At 34.9% G+C, this 21,656-nt stretch overlaps 1 protein-coding gene across 4 annotated transcripts; it reads right to left on the reverse strand.

Annotated features, from left to right (window-relative positions):
- Positions 1-1,466: 1,466 nt before the first annotated feature.
- LOC146950707 (serine/threonine-protein kinase EDR1-like) lies at positions 1,467-19,763 on the reverse strand. 4 transcript variants are annotated; one of them, XM_085746677.1, is made up of 17 exons: positions 19,610-19,763; positions 17,430-17,834; positions 15,659-15,862; positions 15,087-15,275; positions 14,556-14,800; positions 12,991-13,098; positions 12,696-12,785; positions 11,664-11,759; positions 11,027-11,125; positions 9,176-9,296; positions 6,439-6,670; positions 5,441-5,564; positions 5,320-5,339; positions 4,734-4,890; positions 1,947-2,235; positions 1,784-1,856; positions 1,467-1,693 (listed from the first exon to the last, which is right to left on the reverse strand). In XM_085746677.1, the coding sequence occupies exons 2-17, from the start codon at positions 17,682-17,684 to the stop codon at positions 1,611-1,613; spliced, it is 2,385 nt and encodes a 794-aa protein (XP_085602803.1). In that variant the 5' UTR covers positions 17,685-17,834; positions 19,610-19,763; the 3' UTR covers positions 1,467-1,610. The 4 variants fall into 4 exon arrangements, with proteins under 4 accessions (XP_085602803.1, XP_085602801.1, XP_085602802.1 ...); XM_085746675.1 differs by having other exon boundaries at positions 6,439-6,727; XM_085746676.1 differs by having other exon boundaries at positions 14,541-14,800.
- Positions 19,764-21,656: the final 1,893 nt, after the last annotated feature.

The following is a 21,656-nucleotide window of genomic DNA, read 5'->3' on the forward strand; positions in this document are numbered from 1 at the left end:
ACAACAATTTTTTAAGTTATTTCAAGTGGATAATAACTTTTTCTTGCGTCAAAAAATAACTTTTTTTTCATTGAATTTTACTCATGTTATGCTAATTGTAAAAAAAATAAAATTAATGAAACATATTTTTTTTGTTATTTCATATTTATAAGATAATTCAACTACTAATTTTATCAAACATTACAAATTCAATCAGGTAATTTGTTCACTATAAGTTAGTTTATCGGTTATCCACTATTTTTTACCGGACAAAGACTAGGATGATATATTTAATTTTTTTTTTTTTTTTTTTGCAAATCCACAACATGTACAATATTATTAGCAATATTCTTTGAAAGATCAACTTTATCTATTTAGGGATTTCTTGCTGCTTGAACCTGGCCTTAGCAACTCTGAGAGATTTAGAGTTCATTGAGACCGAATGGAGTGGCTGCATGTGGACTGTCTGGAATGGCTTGAAAGGGACGGACAACTTATGACCAAGTTTTCTCAATTTTGACCTCATTAAGTAGGATGAAACATGTTATCCTAGTCTGATTGTTGATGAATTAGAGGTTATTGTGGGAGTGGGGAATGATAATGGATGCCAATGCAACAAAAATTACAACGAATTTTAATATATTTCTCCTAGGATAGTTATGTATAACTGTCTCCAATGACAGGGTAAGTTAGAGGATTGCTCCGATGGGTAGATATTCATTCATATACAGATGGAAGGGTATTGTACAGAGAAATTAAAACCAACTAGGATTGAATTCAACTTTAGCATTTTTGCTTGATATCCTAAGTTATCTAAGATGAAGTTATATTAGACTAATACAAGAGGTTACACATTGACTGCCCCTCATGGCAAATGGATTTGGACCTAGGAGAGGCTATGCTTGAAAGGAATCGAGATTCAAAGTCTAGACGAACTTGATTATTGGCCACCACATGAAGAAGACGTGAACTATATCAGAATCTCACACCTTATGCTATACTATGCAGGAACATTTTTACCCGTGGAATAACTACGAGCTTTTCATGGGTTTTTTTCTCGATGAAATGCCAAATCTAAGGGGTAACTGCGGTTGGATTATTATCCAATGCTAGAGAGCGACATGAGTACAGCAATTAGGGTCAGTTCGTGTTAGTTTCTTTGAAGATGCTTTAAATAGGCGTGAAATAAGTGACTGATGTGTAATACATTCACGAAACATTAAAATAAAATAAAAAATAAAATAGGTCTGGGCGTAGAACTTGATACCAATATCATGCAAGACCTTGGAGTTATCCCATGATACTAACTTGATACCTGCTTTTCTATCTGTATACGAGATCGTGTCCAGTTTTGGAGTTGAGCTAAATCATGCTACTTTCGATCAGAAATATATTTTAGTTTTTTTCCTTTGCTCGGCAAATATGCAAGATGTAATGGATTCATCCTTATTTCATTGCCTCAAATAGTGAAAAATTTGCAACACGGGTAAGACAACAAGAGCATCATTAATTTATATTTTGGAATGTTCTGAGAACAAAATTTACAGTAGTCCACAATTTCAGCCGATAGATTACACAATGTAACAACTCTACCCAAAGTTTTCTATGTACAAAAAAGATATAAGATTGTGTCAACACAATGAATACTCCATGTCCACCAAACGAGAGAGAATCTCATCACAACTTGGACGTTCATGTGCATCTGCCCAACAATCTGTGAACAGAAATGAAAAAATAAATGATAAAGTTGAACCGGATGGGTCTAAGTTGTCATCAAAATGTGATAACAGAATGTAGTGTGGACCTGAAATCAGCCTGCCTAGTGGGCCTTCAGGAATCTCCATTCTGGAACCCTCATGAGCAACAGAATAAACCACCTGATCAGAGGAAATAGTTATAGTTTATTCAATGAAACACAATAGAAATAGAAAACACTGGAAAATGAATAGATTAACAGTTGAATATACCCTCTCAGGTGGTACGCCTTCCCATGGTCTGTTCAAGGTGCACAGCTCCCACATTATCACCCCAAGGCTAAAGATATCACATTTTTCATCGAATGGTTCATTTCGGATGAGTTCAGGAGCCATCCATTCGGGAGTTCCAGCCGACGAAGAATCTCTGATTGGAGGATCTAACATTATTCTTGAAAGCCCAAAATCACAGATTTTCACAGTCCAATGCTTGTTCACTAGACAATTTGCACTTTTCAAATCACGGTGAACAATCTTCATACGGTGTATGCACATCAAACCCCTGCACATAACCAAGGTGTTCGCATCAATGTTGACATATCAAATGTAAACAATTGAGTGATTAAAATTTGAAATGAGGTAACACCTCAACCAAATTCTGATTAAAAAGAGGTAATAGATTAAATTAGTTGACACCAGTGGTCTAGCAAAACATAATTTCAATTAAACAAATATTGGCTTGACTAAAATGGTGGATCATCTGACATTCGATTACATATGCTGATGTATAAGTAAATCCCAAAGTTTCTTATTGTCAGTAAATCCAAGCAATTTGGAAAGGGAAAAAAAAAACATACGAGCATCTTAACCCAATTGAAATCATAGTTATAATTATTCTATTCACAGTTTGAATATCATGATAGGCTACAATTCGACTAGAGTCAAGACTGTGCTTCCTATAATGTGATGACAAAACAGACTGATATCATGTGATGAATTGTATTGTCTTAAGATTTGGGCGAGGCCTAACACAATCCTTACAAAACTGGCTTGTAAGATGAGGACTACCCACCACTTATAAACACATTTCCGGACCATATTTTATCAAATGTGAGACTCTTAACACACAACCCTCATGTCCAGGACAAGACATCTGGAGCGTGACCCGAGTGCCCAATAGAGGGTAGCCCAATGGATCTTGGATAGGCTCAAAATTAGAGCCTCATACCAACTTCAAATTTGGGTTATGAACAGAGCTCATACTAATGTTGCTGCATATACAAATGCAAATTGGGCTAACTGTCCTGGTGTTTGGCATTCAACTTCAAGTTACTGTGTCCTAATTGGAGAGAATCTTGTTTCTAAAAAACACGAAACAAGGTGCTGTTGCTATATCTAGTGTAGAAGTTGAATATCGAGTTATGGCCATTAGTGCTTGTGAACTCATCCAACGTGGGACTCTTCTTAACACGATGTATGCATTAATCAATATAGTTCATATATGTATACTGATTAAGTAGCACAATGCAATGGTTTGTTAATTTTTAAATTATTCTTCTAAACATTCTCATAGACGCTAAAAGTCATATATAAGTTGAAATTGTTAAATTAAAATAAACTTCATGATTACTACTGAATACACCTTAATTATTCCGTTGCTCTATTTTCATTTTTCTAAAACAGAAGATTCCACATTGATGTAATCACAAACTCTTTAAGCATGTGAAAGGAGTCTTACAAAAAAATGTGCACTTCTAAATAATACCAGTTAGTTCCACACTTGTATTTGATTTTGAGCCATCAAAGATTGATATTTACAACTAATTTCCTATTACGCCTTATTGAAGGAGGAGCTTGCAATTGATTTGGAAATATGTGAGCTATTTTAGGTATAGGATTAGTAATTAAAATTTGGAAGCTCACAGTCCTTATAGGTATCTAGCATTGATTTCTATAGTTATTTTTAGGAATTACTTTATTAGTCATAAATGATCATTTATTTCTTTTAGTTTTAAATTTCAATTTGAATTAATGAGGGTTTATTGAGTCAAATAGAGCTAGAGCTCTATAATATATATTGTAATTTGCTATTATGAAATGAATGTTGAATTTTATTGAGTTACTCCCTCCGTTCCTTTTTAAGTGTCACTTTTGGAGAATTTTTTTGTTTCTATTTAAGTGTCACTTTACATAGTTCAATGCAACATTAAATATTATTTTACTAATATTACCCTTATTTATTATTGTGGAGAGAGAAATATATGTAATGAGATATTAAATAAATAAGGTTATTATAGTAAAAATAGAAATTATTGTATCAAAAGTAGCAACATTTATTGATTGTCTTGGTTTGTGTAAAATGTCAAAATGTGACAATTAAAAAGGAACGGAGGTAGTAAAAATAGAGAGCTTATTGGCATTGTCGTGGCGCTCATGCCGGCTTATCAACCGGGGCATTCATAGCCGGTTGTGGTGTCCTCTCGACATATCAATCGGAAACCCACCCTGATTGTATTTGTGGCGCCTTCACCCCTTCCACCATCAACGGCACCTTATTCGATTCTGACAGCTCGAAGGATCACATCACACATAAAGGCAGCACATAGTTACTTGTTTACGCTACATACACATTATTTGGCTATACGTTGCTCTACCTACGTAAATTATATGACATAAAACTCAAGGTTTCATTTTGAGCCTTATGGTAACGTGTTTTCTTAACTACTACTAAGAAATAATCACCTTCAGCATTACATCATTTATCTGATGGATTTCAAGCTATGTTGTATTGTGTCACTAATCCTTACATGTTACATTTGTTGCAATTTACAGTTCACAATTTGAACCAGGATATGTTTTTAAAATTATTCGGAAAAGGAAGAAAGTAGGTCATGGAACGCTGACAATAACGGTTGTTTCCCATGTGAAATTGAATGGACAGGGAACTTATGAGATTGATTGGAAGGCAATGAAGCAGTAAAATACGTGCAATAACTGTTTAGCATAAATGCCAATGAAGAGATAGGATTATGGAAAGGTATGCATAATCGTAGTACTTACCTGCATATGTCACGCAACATCTTTAGTCGTCTCCGCCAACTGAGCCTTTTCTTCTGACCGCTCAAATGTATCAGGTAATACAATGATCCCATCTCCATATATTCTGTGACCATAGATAAACGTGGAGGCTTTGTGCATGCACCAAGAAATAAGATGACTGCATACAATTTCATCACTATATAAATAATACATAAACTGAAAGGAAATATGCTGCATGATATATTTATCTAACCAAGCTTACATAATCTTACTTTTTTATCAGTAAAGATGATTTTACTAAAGACAACAATTCAAAGGACATTATATTAAGGGTTAAATGCTAACAAGTGCCCTTAGGGCACTTATTAAGGATTCAAAAGAGGAAATAATTTATAAATTTTACGTAAAAAAAGTTTCTTTTTGAAGTTTCAATGTGTTAAATACACAATTTCCAAGAAAAAGTTTCTTATTTGGACTTCTAAACAAGTCCCCAAGGGCACTTGATAGCATTTCCCTTATATTAACTACTACGTGTATAAAACATATATGCAAGATCAAAGTGAAATCCGAAACTATAGAAGTAAATAGTTAAAATGTTGGAGAATACCATTAGGATGTCGGAGTCGGCTGGATGAAAACAAGAACACAAATTCAAAAAGAAAAGAGTGTCAGAACATGTTGAACGCAACAGAAAAAGGTTAACAAACTACATATTAACAACCAAATACCTCAGAATAGATATTTCATTGCAGAAATCTTCCATGTTTTCAGCAGTTAAATCTTGCTCTAGAAAAACCTTGATTGCAACATCTGTGCCATTCCATATGCCACGGAAGACTTCTCCAAAGAAGCCTGAAAAGAAAAATCACATAAATGGTCAAGCAATGGTTAACTATCGCATCGCATTACTACACCATCCCTCAAGAAAAAAACCTTGAATTAGCAATTGGCCATTTACCATAAACCCACCAAAATGATAACATATATTTTTAGAAAGCTGAATAGCAGTTCTGCTTAGAATTGCATATGGCACAAATATATACTCCAACTAATAACTAAACTACTTTCTAACAAAGCAAATCACCTCAAGATATTCCTCTTTTGTATCTCTAGAAACGTAACTTGAATATGAATATTTCTTACTCACGATGAAAAGGTTTGTACAAGTATTTTATACATGAGAGATGTAATCTAAATAGGAATGAGATCCTGTCATGAACCTAAAGGAGACTAACAAATCTTATTAGAATCAATATCAACATCTCAACAATGTAAAATAACAGTTTAAAGCTAACTTTAAGGGTCTGTTTGGTTGAAGGTTTTTGAAGGGGAGGGGAGGGAATATTTTTAATTTGATATGTTTGGTTCAATTTTTGGAAGGGGAGCGGAGCAAAACCCCTCATAGGCTCATTTATTGCTTCCCCCGAAATTGGAGTTTTTTGGAGGGGAGGGAAGGTGTGCAATTAACATCCTTATTACATTGTCAGACCTGACACATAAATGTATATAGGTTTGTCTCAATCTAGCATGCGAATGTTGAAATTCATCCCCATCCAAATGTTGGTGTCTTGTGATTTCACCTGAAACTGATTCAAAATCATCTCTACTATTCAACAGCAAATGTTAAACTACCAAAAATTTAGCGACATATGCTATGAACATTATATCTAGTCACACTACGTGCAAATTACTTTTCATTATGATAACTGTGAGAATTAAAAGTTACCGATCCCGACACGAGTTCCAACAGTTAATTCTGAGAAGTCAATATTCCATGCTTCATATGCCAATAAAGGTTTGCCATTGAACATTTGAGATTCAAGTACTTTAGTCCAGGTCGACTCCATTTCATCATTAACTCCGTATCTTGATAGCTCGCTTCTCTCAGAAGCTTGACTTCTATAGTCATGTGGTGAAGATGGTAATGACATTGCCTTTTGTGATGTTACTTGGTCACGCTGAAAAGAATATAAGGTGGACCTTTCATCATGACCATCAAGATGGAAATTTGACGCCTGCCATTGCAGAATAAGAATCACATGTAGAACATGAAAGATATTTAAATTAACTGCAAAAAGGAAATCACCCTATTCTGAAACAAAAGGGCAAAGACTTCATGTTTTAAAAAAGTATCCAATTTTTCATTGACCACAATAATAATCAATAATGATTGACAAACATAATTCACAAGACACCAACTTCAATACAACCATGAATTATAAACGAGCTGGTTTTGGAAAACCACATACCAACCTCATGCACGACACGCTAGCACACAAAAAATGCAAGTTTAAAATTAATTTGTCTCAACTTCTGGATTATACCAAAACTATTTAAATTCCTAGAGTTAGTGAGTGTTGCGAGAAAAGAGAATCAAAAGGCATATGATGAAATCCATCTCCAATTACAAAACGATGGATATTCTATATATACCAAGACTCACTGTTACCCAAAGATTACTGTTGTTATCCTATTACATAATAATATACAACACATAATACACCCGTAATTGCCCTGAACACCTTGAGGATATTGGTAGTATGTCAGAATTTAAATCCATTTTACTCTCCTATAGATCCCAATGTTAAATTCTCTCTGGTCAATGGGAGCCATTTACGGATCAAGGATGGTATTAAAAACTAGTCGGTAGGTTATAATACCATACTATCGCTCATACATATACTGTTTTTGATTCAGCAGTGATTCAATTTCATTCCTGTGATAGTCATTGGGTTGCAAATGTTCGTAATTTGAGATATGTTAAAGGATATTCTGGTCAAGGTTTATATGAAAATGGAGGTCTTCCCCAAGTGATTGGTTACTCAGTTCTCGATCTCCCTCTGATGAACAATCTACCTCAGGGATATTTTTTATCTAGTGTTGAGAGGATGAGTGGCGTGCGGTGGCCTTGGTGGTATCTGGATCAAGCAACTAATTCATGAGTTGAAATTTATAGAGGTCGCTTAAATGAAATTGTTTTCAGACTACTATTGAAGAAAAAGGTATTCAAGACTAATATTGCTTCTGACCTCATTTTCATGAGGGGGCCACAAATATTGAAGAAAAAGGTACTTAAGACTAATATTAAACACATAATCAAATCATAAATACCAATTTACACTATTTCTAAAGGTAAGTGTTACTTCATTTGAATTATAGTTACAAGGTGTGATTTATCATTTGTTTCTTAGGTTAGGTTTTACTAAATTTTGTTTTAACTACAAGAATTTGGGTTGGGGTTAACTCAATCCTACAAAACTGACTTGTAAGGTGGGGACTACCCTCACTTATAAACTTATGTTCAAGCATTATCTCATCCAATGTGAGACTCTTAACACACAAACCTCACGCCCAGGACTGGTCATATGGAGTGTGAACCGGTATTGGTAATCTGATAACAGGTGGCCCAGTGGATCTTTGATACCGATTTGGGATGGGCCTAACTCGATCTCTAAAAAACCGACTTGTAAGGAGAGAACTACCACCACTTATAAACTTATGTTCAAGTCTTATCTCATCCAATGTAGGACACTTTACATAACCTATAAATCTCCCCCACAAATTTAGTGTTAATGCAGAGTTTCAATCCTTATAGAACAAGTATTATTTTTTCAATCTTGAAGGATAAATTACAAAATGTCTATAAAAATGACTCTAATGCAAGGTAGTCAAAATCGCGATTCAATCTGTCTTTCAAGTACTGTTCACAACTCAAGAAAAAAGAATTCCTGAATTACACTGAAGTTTGTAACTTATCAATTGGCAGATGTCATCAGGAGATTCAGGACTATCACGAATCCAAACAATAGGTCAAAGGTATAGTTTATGTTGGAAACCATGCCTTCATTGCGGTCCGTCCCTAATTGCAGTATTTAGGTTGCCTTCATTGCAGCCTCAAACACCTTAGGAATCGATTTAGTCCCACATTGCCTATGGATATGGCATATGTAGTGCTTACAAAGTTTGGGCAGCCCTCGGCCCCTCACCTAACAAGCCGGTTTTGTAGGGATGAGTTAGGCCCAATATAAAACCTAAGATGGCATCAGTGCCAATCCTAGATCCTTTGTTGGGCTTCCAGCATCATCCAGGCTTCAGGCTCATTGGGACCGAGCGTGAGGGTGTGTGTTGGAAATTCCACATTCATTGCAGCCTGTCTCTAACCACCTAATTGCGGCATTTGGGTTGCCTTCATTGCAGTTTCCAACACTTCCATTGTGTTCAGTGTGAAGAGGTGGATTTAGTCCCTTGTTGCCTAGAGAAATGGCCTGCCTAGTGCTTATAAAGTTTGGGCAGCCCTCGCCTTACAAGCCGGTTTTGTAGGATTGAGATAGGCCCAACCCAAATTCTAAGAGTTTAGAGACAAGATAAAAGAAATGGTTGATAAGATGATGAAGATTCACAGGCAGAGAAAAAAGACTTCAATAAAAGCATGCTTCACTGTTAGCAAAATAGAGAAGACGTACATTTTTATGAAGATCTGCATCACTACTTCTATTGCTCGGATAATGGGAGAATGAGTTATCATCCCCTCGTTCTCTCATAAGACGATTTTGCTTTAGTGTTTCATTCATTGCACGTACAGCCCTACAATGAATAGATCCAGAATTACAGTATTTGAAATACTTAAATTCAATTACACAGATATGCAATACATAACTAATACAGCAAATAACCATGCATGTTAATGCACCTGACATAAGTATGTATTATAATTTACAATCATGCACTCTGCATTAGATATTTAGCATAAAGCAATATAAAATAGCAGCCTCTACTCATGATAACCTATCGAATTAGTTCATTTGGAAGTTGAGCTGAATTACAATCCAAGATAAACTGATCACATGCAATCATGACCCAAAGCATTTTGATTTTGCATATAAGTATTAATAGAATATGTGGAAGGGTGCATGGAACAAGATTAAGGAATGGTGCATGGCACAAGAATAAGGAATCTTCTAAAAACAGAGATAAAATAAAGAAAAACAAATAAACACATACTTTTCACATCAGGTAAAGAAAACTCTTGCAATGAGCTTTTAGCTTAATTAACACTGACCTACCTGGGTGTGACGATAATATTAAATACTTGATACTCTACTAGGTCACCTATCTCCCTCCCCTATGACCTACCCAGGAGGTGCTTGCACATCCAATGTACTAAAACAAGTCTGTTCCGTATAAATCGGGAGATAAATATTTGTGGCTAATTTCTTGTATTGCAATCAAGCCAAATGCATCGCACGCATCACAAAAAGCAAGCACCAAAGTGCCTTGGTTGAAACAGAGTAAGAAAGGGCAGCTCAGTCCAATAGGGACCGTATCGCCCCCAACACAAAAACTGGACGGGTCTATGGAGGGTCAGATGTACTATGCAACCATACCCAAAAAGTAGAGAGACAGTTCAGTGAACAAAACCTGTCTGTCACAAGCAAGAAGCAGTATCATTGCACAAAGGCTCCACTTTTAACAGGGAAAGTTTAAACATTTGGATTTACAAGGAACTTCATTTACCAAAGAACAGAAAGAAAAACTAAAAAAAAAAAAACACAAATGAACAACATAGGAGTGCTAGGAACACTCACTTTAAGAATCTCTTTTCAACACTATAATTGGGTGAAGTTCATGTGGGTACCACAATTTTGGGAATAAGGCCAACATGAAGTGGTGGGACCCACATGATTTCATCCGATAATAGTGAGTCTTGGAAATTGAGTTTTAAATTGAGTGTTCCAAGCACTACTCATGAATGATACCTAACTTCAAATGTCATAACACATTATGTTTGCTCATATGATATGTTTGATCCAGCCTCCAAGTGGCCAGAATCTAATGAACCTACTTGGTAAATACAAATAAATAGTTGCAAGTCTCTCGACCTAAGCATCTGCATGAGAGCCAACAGAATCTCTTTTTTATACTGATCAATAAGATTCAGAGAGTATCAGTCTGAAATTACTAGCAGAATATGTAGTTAACCCAACAAAAAACTCGATTGACTAAAAGAGAAAAGGAAAACAAAACTCTCAAGCTTGAAGGTAAGTTTTTGATAAATCAAAAGTTGATCAACTAGATATTACACAAGAGCACATTTAGTTAACAGAATGATCCAGGGAAATTATCACCTTTAACACATCAAGGAACTGGCATGAGCATGCAAATGTCCAAATAAAAAATAATGTGGAATACAACTAGCTAAAAAAATGAAAAAGCAGTGATTTACTATTCCAAAGGCCACACAATGCAAACCAAGTACAACACACTCCACAAAGAAGCAAGTACAAACCCAGAAGCATTAAGGAACAACAAACAACCTTACGATATCATCCCCAATCTCTGGCGTAATGCTGATGCTTCTTCTTCGTATCCTACGAGCTTCTGATGAGGATGCACCATCTGATCTATAGCTGGATCTGAGAAATGGATGAACACCTCATAAATCATCTAATTAAATAATGAGATATTAAGGAAAAAAGACAAAAATATGGTGTACATTATTCCACAAATGCCTATAGCAAACAATATTTATATTCCTTAAAATCCCATCAAATTTAACAAATCTATTTGAAGAGGAAAGGCACACTCACGTCAAGAAACATAAATATGAAAACATCGTCTCAAAGCAACAACTTGAACAACAAATCTCTATGAGCAGAGAAAAATAAGTCTAGAGTGATGATAATTAAGATGATTACAATTTGAGTCTATCTTTTTTATACTTTTGTTTACTTCTTTAGCTTTAGGCCTTGTCAGCTTTGATAGCAGCGCTTAGACTTGAGCTGATACACACTAAATGTGAGGATATTAAAGATTAATACACAGGTTTTTAAGCAAAATTCTTTCAACTTTACAACATCTTGTGGCATCTAGTAAAAATGCATGCAAGGCCTTATAAACTACATAGACATAACAGGGTATAAGAAAATATTAAGGGACCCTTAAAGTAAAAACCTTGATGTAGACTGGTCATCAGCAAAATCTCTAAATTCTGTCCTATCACCACTAAGCATGGACCGCGCACGTGCTCGAAATGATGGGTGCTCTGGACTGCAAAACCAGAAATATTTCAAACATAAGAAGATAGACCATGAATATTTCAATTGTTAAGTTTATGCATACAATTCAGAGGTCGTTTAAATACCCTTGCCTCTATGCAAAAAGACAACATGTACATGGACAAATTAGGAAGACGATTGCTATGTGGTAACTAGAAATATTTGGGGGCAAAACTACACTGAAGAGAGAAAGTAAGGGTATTATCAACCCTTTAGTGAGTCACGATCATGATGCCCATTAAATCAAATTAATGGTGGATAGTGTATGCACCTTTACTTGCTTAGTTTAAGATAAACTCCTTTTATAGAAGGCTTCCCCAAATTTGTGAAACACAAAAGGACTCGCAATAAATTTAAAATTATTATGTATAACTTGGAGATCGTTTAGATATCATTGTCACTGAGTTTAAAAAATGATAACAGAAATCAGAGTTCATAAAATGATAACATAAACAGAAATCAGTTAAAAAGAAAAAAGTGACGTGTCCTAGCATCAATTTAAGTGTCAATATCTACAGCTATGCCCTGTAGTGTCATACACCCTAGGCTCGACCCATCAGCAGTATAAAACTTCATGTACGAGAGAGAGAGAGAGAGAGAGAGAGAGGGCGGGGGGAAGAATTATGAAAACAAAAATATGCCTACTCATCATTCCAAAACATGAATGAACCTAAACCGAACATATCCCTACTCATCATTAAAGGGCAACCCGGTGCACTAGAGCTCCCGCATATGCAGGGTCCGGGAAGGGGTCCCACCATTTGGTGTATTGTATGCAGCCTTACCCTGTTTTACACAAGAGGCTGTTTCCAGGACTTGAACCCGTGACCTTTCAGTCACATGACAACAACTTTACCAGTTGCGCCAAGGTTACCCCTCATGCCTACTCATCATTCCAAAACTAAAAATAAAAGGAATTAAGAATAACCTTGAACTAGCAGTCCTCTGTTCGGCAATGGCCTTTCTCCGACTACGGCGACCAAATGCAGTTGCAATATTGGGTTCACTATGAGACAAACTGAGATAATTGACAGAATCAGTTAACAAGAAATAGTTGGTACAGTGCATGTCTTAGATATTCTAGTCAAACAAAGTTTCACAACTAAACAAAAAAAATTGACACTGACAAAAGTGAAACTATAAGCGAATACATGTTCTAATGAGATGAAAACAAAGGGGAAAAGAGCATGAAGCATATCAGGATATGCAATGGAAAGTATCACCTCAAACTGCTATTTGATCTTAACATCATATTTCTCAGGGAAAGGCCTGTTACATTTGAAGACACTTCAGATCTTCTATTGAACTGAAGGTTTTCCTCCTTCTCAGCACTGTAAAAGGGGACAAAGTAAACCAATATCAATCAATTGACAACTCTAGTAGCGGCAATAACAGCTATAATGATAGAAGCCTAATGGCTTTGTACCAATAATCTCACAATTCACTTCCTATCGAGAATACAGGAAGGTTATTTTTTATCTGGTGTTCAGTGTAAGATCAACTTCACAATTGCATGGTAAATGTGTCATGAGAAATTGAAATCAAAAGTAGAAAGCAAAAGGATTTGTGAAACTTTTATGCATTTGAGTTTCATTAAATTCCGACTTTGCTCCACATGTTCTCATTTGAAACTGTGTTAACCTCGGTAATTAAACTCATATTTGATCAAATTCAAGTCCCCCGTCAGTTTGATTTAGATGTTGTCATACCATTCTGCTTCACATATTCTCTTTGTAATTGGATTTGATGGCTAGGAGAAAATGTAGCACAATATCATAACAACAATAACCAAGCCTTTTCCCACTTAGGGCCCGTTTGGATTGACTTATTTTTGAGCTTATGCAAAACAGCTTATGCAAATAAATAAGCTTTTATGTATTATTCATAAGCTTGTCAAGGTAGTTTATGAAATTAAAGCTTAAGATATAATTTTCGTTAGTGAGAACTTATGAATAAACATAAAAGCTAATTTATTTGCATAAGCTATATTTCATAAGCTCAAAAATAAGTCAATCCAAACGGGCCCTAAGTGGGGTCGGCAACATGGATCAAATTACACCATAACGTTCTATCACAAACCATGTTTCGGTCCAACTCATTAACTTGTAGCACAATGTCACATGCATCTACATTAATCAACAAGAGAGCTTAATTGCGGCAATAGAATAACTATGTTTTTTAGGAGGAATACTATGTTTTTTAGAGAATTTGAGAGTAACAGAAATTGTATTAATTGTTTCAATGAGTTACACTGTAAGGGGCTGTAGTATTTATACCTGAGTTAGTTAGTTAGTTAGTTAGTTACAACCCTGTAACTAACTCAGCGCATATTTAGGAAAATGGAACTAACTCTGAAGCTTCAATAGGAAGCAATTGCAATGAACTTAAAGCTAGTTGTTAGAAGAAGCTCTGATACCATGTTGAAACTAGAGAATTTGAGAGAAACAAGTTGTATTAATTGTTAAAATGAGTTACACTGTAAGGGACTGTTAGTTTTTATACCTGAGTCAGTTAGTTACAACCCTCTAACTAACTCATGCATATTTAGGGAAATAGAACTAAGAGTCTAACTAACTCTGAAGTTTCTAGAGGAATCTAACTAACTCTGAAGCTTCTGGAAGAAGCCATTACAATGAACTTAAAGGTATTTGTTTTAAGACAACTCTAACAAACTACAACAGTATTGTACAATTGAACTTAGGGGGACAAAAATCGAACTGAAGAGGAACATAACTATAGTAAGCCCAAGCAACAATGGCAACAGTTTTCAAACCTGTAAGGAACTAACCTCTCTGAAACTCCAAATAGAGGACTGTTTGGTTCTAATGGCGAATCACAAGAATCATTTTCTGCTGAATCACTTTCTCCTGCTGCGGATATATGACTCATAAAAACTGCCTTGGTTGATTTTGGTAACAATTGACCCGGAAATCTCATAAGGTCAACCAGCATTTCCACTGAATTTAATTCAACTATCACAGACATATGCTTGTATGAATCTACACATTCGACAGCCCCGTCATTGGGCAAGCCCTGTTAAAGAGAATCACAGTACAACTTACAAGACATACTCTCGGAAAGTTATATAATAATAATGATGAACAAAATTGAACAACAACAACAACAACAAATAGCTCCCTTATCTGCCTAGGTGAAAAGAGAGAAGTGAACCAATAAACAAGATTAAAAAATTTCTAATAAATCTTTTGACAAACGCATAGTAAATATGTAACTATATTGAAACAATAGCAAACAAGCAGGCAAGAGTATACTCAGTATTGCACAGAAATTAAGTCTACCAACAGAAATCAGAGCTTACCACCATGAGCCTGCTTTCAAGACCCACAGTATCAGCTAATACTTTAAATAAGATAGCTCGAGGACGACATGAACCGTGCTTTATTTGCCCCAGCATCTGAACACCACGATTCTCAAGAATGTGAGAGGTTTCATCAAACGCGGCTTTTGCTGGACTTTCCACACTGGGTCGCTTATAAAAATCAGAAACCTGTCCAAAAATAGAGGCCAATGTAAATGCAAATCATCTTTAAATTAGTTTAGAAAATAAACTATATAATAGATGGAGGCAATTAAAAGGTTATCATACAAATGATCTACCCCCTGTAATGCCCACCAACAGACTTGGCACTAATAATTACAATGAAATGATTTCTTCAAATCAAAGTTGTAGCTGGCTAAACTCCGAAAGCAAAGAAATAACACAGCCCAGTCAATAAATCTAAAATAAAAATGTTCTGGAAAATTCTATGGCAATGACTATTTGGGAAATTATTTGACAGCATAATTAGTTAAATGCAACATTAACAACAATCAGTGGGATTACTTGAACAAGAAACATGAGCTGCACAATAAAATATAGTAAATACATACCAATCCAGCTATCTTCTTAATTATTGCAGCTGGATTTGAGTTTAATCCTTTAACTAATGCCACAATCAGTTGCTTCAACATGGATAGCTTTTTATCTTTGTCTACATCCACGAGAATGATATCAGCCCTATAACCCTCTCCACCCAAAGCATGAAGTTCGTCCAAGCTAGGAATACTATCAAAAAGCTCCTTGAGTCTTGTCTCCTACACGTTAGCAGAGATTAATTAGTGAAGATACAACAAGATGGAATAATCATTATAGTCACACATCAAGAGCCAGAACACTAGTCACCAACAACAAACTCAAGCAACACATGCTATGATCTATGAATGAGTTAGAGGTTATTGAACAGCATTGTAAAACTAGTAAAAATGGCTGGACAGCTGAAAAAGCACTTTACAAACTAGAAAAACTTAACAAAGCATGCTGAAATATGATCAACTTCCATCAAGAACCTTCATCTGATTGACAATGCCATTGTTATTGTGGTTCATATTCTCAAAAATTGCAGAATGATGCTTCCACAAAAAATATACTTTGTGACGAGCCAAATTCCAGAATATACATAATTTCTTGTTCATTGGAAATTATGTTATCCTTAATAAACCAAGCACAAGACTAATTTTTAACAAGTCAAGCCTGAGCTTTTAGTTAAACTTGTTTAAATAAATGAGACAAGTCCAAGTCATTCATTTTTTTTCATTTAAGTATTCGGCTCGACTCGTTTACACTTTACACCCCAATCTATATTCACAAAACCACTGTTCTTATAAGACTTATACACAGACGGGTAAAAATAACTTTGGTTCTTCTTAATTTGGTTAAAAATAATTGTGGAGTCTCATATTTACTATCAATATGGCCGAAGTGGTGCTTATAAAGTTTGGACAATCCCCGCCTTTCAAGTCAATTTTATGAGGATGACTTAGGCTTAAAGCCCAATTCTAAGTTATTGAGAGAGTTCATCTTAATTATGCTATTAAACCAAGATTTCTATTACTCAACCTACATTTGTTCATGCTCTAGATGTGCAATCCTGTGAGTGGAAGGGGGATTGAGATCCCTGGTATTCCATGTGCATTAATACAAGCTTTAAATGTTTAGTCCTGAGCGTGGATGTGTAGAAAGTTTCCAATTGATTAGAGATATGACATAGACAATGGTTATAAGGTTTGAGCAATCGTCACCTTACAAGCCAGTTTCGTGGGGATGAGCTAGGCCTAAAGCCTAAATTCTAAGACGAATTGTTAGATAAAATAACTTCCGACTGGACCTAAGCACCATCTAATAGCTTAAGCTTTTAGGTGAGATAGCCCTTGACAAGAATTATTTATAGAGGACAAAGAAGATCCCTTTACGGTTTTGTCATTTTGACATTATAGCTAGTTTTGAAATAGTTGCTGGTGAGGCTGTGAGGGGTCTATGAACCCTCTCAGTTGTAGAAAAATATATAAGTTATGTTAGAACATATTTAAATTAGCTTTAGATTGTTTCGGTATATATTATGAAATCAATTGAACATCTAATTGAGAAAGAAATCTAAGGAGGTGTTTCTTAACTTCGTTATAATTAGTGAGTTTGGGCTTTGTAATAGTAATACTAAACTAATACTTGGACCATCAGGTTAATATTTGACACCAAATTGTAATGCACAGCACAATATTAATTTAAATAGACATTCGCACTGCACTAAGAAGGTAATATATATATATATATATATATATATATATATATATATATATATATATATATATATATATCAATCCTCACCGGAATGAGTGAATAAAAACCATTTGGTATTGGTTCTGAAAGCATTCCAGTGCGCCAGAGAATTTGTGATGCTCTCAGAGGTGACAAAACATCTTTGTCAGAGTGTTTAGGAGATTCGTTATTGCTTACTGTCTGGTCTTGAGAATCTAAAGCGACAGATCCAAATTTTTCAACAAAATCCGAAGGCCACCATGATATGTTAGCATTTGATGGCCCTTGCTCTGTCGACCCTGCATCTTCTCGTGTCTCCTCCATGTTCTTATATATTTGGAATGACAAACCATTTCGCCACGCTTGTCAGCCCATAAGAAACATATTCAAACTAAAGGAAGTTCTTAAAGTACAAATTATTGAAAAATATATACTTTAGTAGATCCAACTGTTTCAGGCTGGAGGCCATGTAACCTGCATAACAAAACAATAAGGTATTATGGCATATTGGAATGAAAAAACAAAACCAGCAATGTAAAGGGATGAAAGTATTCAAAAAACATTAAATAATGTGAAACTGATGCCTTCACTACCTCCCAGTAAAATCACCCAAAAAAAATGCAAATATGTTAAAGTTGTCCAAATCATTTGTACCACAAGTGTTAGTCTCTCTGTGCATTGTGCAAGTTGTTTCATTTCCAACATATCATATTCATTGGTATGCCACCTAATAACTCAGAATAGTAAACCTGTATAGATGAAATTTCGGGCCTAACTCATCCTCACAAAACCGGATTGTAAGGTGAGGAGTGTCTCCTCTTTATAAACTCTTATCAAGAGTTCTATCTAGCCGATGTGGGACTAAATACACCCCCTCAAAGCCAACACGAGGCAACTAGGGGCAGATTGCAATAAAGGTGGGATTACCGACACACTCCCTCACGCTCGGGGCGGGATTTCCAACAAGATGTATTTAATCATCAGTCTCAAATGGAAATAGAGCTTTGTATGAAATTAAAGCTCACTATCGAGACCTTCTATAGACCATTTCCGCTCAACACTTTCCCATTAATAACAAATGCACACAAAGGAATCATGGTAAAGAACCCCACATCAACGATGCGGCTATTGTGACACATACACTATGCACTATACACACATGAGGAAACTAGAATGCCAAGGTTAATGAGCAGAAACTTTTCTTTAATATTGGAGACGAGGAGAGCAGAGTTATAATGTGTAACTACGAAATGCTCAAATGAAAAAACTATAATTGTGAATGACAAATAACTGACATTGACAACTTTGTGTATAATGTATTAATCCCTTATTTGTCTTCTTTCAAGTAACTTCATTTTGACTTGTAGTATATATTCGTCATCTTTCAAGTAACTTCATTTTGACTTGTAGTGTATTAATGCAATCGCCGATCTCATCAATTATCCTTACTCAAGGTCACGCTTACACTCTTCCGGTGAATAACTTTGCGTTCCATTGTTCAAATATTATCTCCCATTTACAATCTTGACCAGTGTCGTTAAATAGCGGAATTTGTATAAATTGCTATTGTTCCATGATACACTGTTCAGTACAAACTATTATGAAATAGGCGCTATAGCGGCGCTGTAGCACAATTTAGCGGAATTTAAATAAATCGCTATTGTTCCGCGATACGCTATTTAGTACAAAATATTGTGAAATAGCACTAATTTGAATAAATCACTATTGTTCCACAATACACTATTCAGGACAAAATACTGTGAAATAGCCGTTATAGTGGCGCTGTAGCACTATTGCGTAGCGGAATTTTCACAATCCACTATTCAATTAGTGTTACCGCAAATGTCAAAAACAGAAACTGCCTAATATAGAAGTATGCTTTAATAAATCATAACCTCTTCAGTTTGAAAGTAAAAATCATAACCTCTTTTGATTCTTACAGTGCAAAACTCAATTCAAAAACCTAAAACTGAAAAAAAATCATAATTCAACCACTTCAACAATCCTAATCCTAATTCCAATTCGATAACCGATAATTACATTAGAAATTTGAATCAAACAAGAAAAAGACATATTCATATCACACACGGGTTCAACTCAATTGAACTCCATTTCACTCAAAATCACAAAAATGTGAATCAAAGAATCAATGTCGACGGTTATAGAACAATGCTTGAAGTGAAAATGCAAAAAAGAAACGAAGGTGAAATTGAAAAGCGAAAATAGAATGATCGGAGAAGTGAATTCACCGTGATGCGGTAGCAGATCAAAGCATTTGAGTCGGAATCTGAGTTCGCGTCAAAAACCGTTTGAATCTGAAGAATTAGAAACCACCGTGGAAGAGAGAGAGAGAGAGAGAGAGAGAGAGAGAATTGTTTGTTTGTGTGATGGGTTTTGTGGAATGAAAGAAAGAATGAAGAAAGAAAGCGATGTGCGTTTTGAGGGGAGTGAGTGAGTGGGTTAGGTCACGTGCGCAGTGGGATCTTGATCTAGGGACCTCTCCCCGACAGCCAGCTAGCAAAAGGGTTGGCTCACCAACATCCACAGCTTCTTACGCGGAAAATACTTACTTGTCGTGGTAAATAAGATTTATAGATATAAGTTAATGGGTTTTGTTACATGACACTCTTTGGTGGTGTCTTTTATCAAGCAACACCTTAAGGTATGATTTTCACTTTTTAGTTATAACTTTGCTAAAAGACACCTTCATAAAAGTAAGTTGGTGTCTTTTCGCAAAAGCTCATAGAGTAACTTAATAAAAGACACCTTCACAAAAGGTGTCTTCTATCATAACCCTGAGTTAATATAATTTGATTAAGAGCTGTTTTATTTTGCCCCGTGAACTTAACTTAGTTTATTAGGATAACGCATAAAATATGTGAGGTTCGGGGTTCAAACCCGACCACTGCCAATTTATCTAAACAATTTGTAAACTCGTTGATCATATAAATCTAATCGGTTGATCATATAAATCTAATCGTCTGGTTCTATGGTGTGGATTTTTATTGTTGATTTTATTTGATTCAATGCATAAACTCTAAATATATGAACGAATATGTGACTACTAATGTTCACCAAATCTATCTATTGTATATAAAGAGAATGTAATCTTATGAGTTTTAAGAAAAGGTAATGAATTTTGTAAAAAAGAAGAAATACTTTATTCGATCATATACACGAGAGAAAGTAATTTTATAAGTTTTAAGAAAAGGTAATGGATTTTGTAAAAAAGAAATAACTCATTTGATCACACACACATATATATGAGAAAGTTGAATAGACACACATATATATGAGAAAGTTGAATAGACAGAAGTTAATGTATCTAATCTAAATTTTAAATCAAATACATCTACTTTTGTTTATCAAGTTTTCTTTTCAATACAAGACCGGATGAATTAATAAGTAATGGATTGGTCAAATACTTCGTTGGTAGAGGATCAATTTGAAACTTAAAAAACTTCAAAGATTAACTCGATATTTAGGTCAAACTTAAAGGATCAAAAGATATATTTAGTACCGAATAATTACCAATTGGGCTAGGTTTTCTAATTGTCATAATGGGCCTAACATCCTTACTAACTAATTCTCAAAAGTTATTACTCAATTAAACCGTTAAAACACCGAATAATTATCATCTCTAAATAATTGTCTCAATTCACTGGTAACTTAGTAAAAATAATTGTTCTCACTAAAATGCCAAAATAACCTTCTAAATAAAATGACTAATTTACCGTTACTCACTAAATGACCAAAATACCCCTTAGTCTAAAAATGACTAAAATGCCCTCTAGGTCAAAAATCCACTAATCCCAAATTAAATACGCCCATAGATGAATAATCACATACAAACACATATAAACACATACAATAAATAATAAAAATAATTCTAGCGAAAAACGGACTGTTACAATGAGAATCGCCTTTAAATTGCTTATCATCAGACAACAAGTGTTAACTTCACTATTTCAAATGAAGTTTCTATTATAGAGATGGGTGACACTTGTTGGTGTCGTACATTTCAATATTTCATATTGCAAATGTACAACTATTTGTTTGAGGAACGTGTATAATTTTTTTTGAGCGAACATGTATAATTACATGTTCTATTTAATGACTATTTATGTGTATAATTACACGTTGTATCACTCTGCATGTGAGAACACATCTTTATCTATATATAATACAAAAGCTTACATCTTTGAGTAAAAGTACACGTGGCATCTTCATACTCCCCATTTCATTTAATGTTTTTTCATCAACCAATCAAAATGGATATTGACTCATTCATTTTCT

This window comes from Medicago sativa, chromosome 2 (genome assembly GCF_051527215.1).
Source record: "Medicago sativa cultivar Bolivia chromosome 2, Bolivia_mono, whole genome shotgun sequence".
NCBI lineage: Eukaryota > Viridiplantae > Streptophyta > Magnoliopsida > Fabales > Fabaceae > Medicago > Medicago sativa.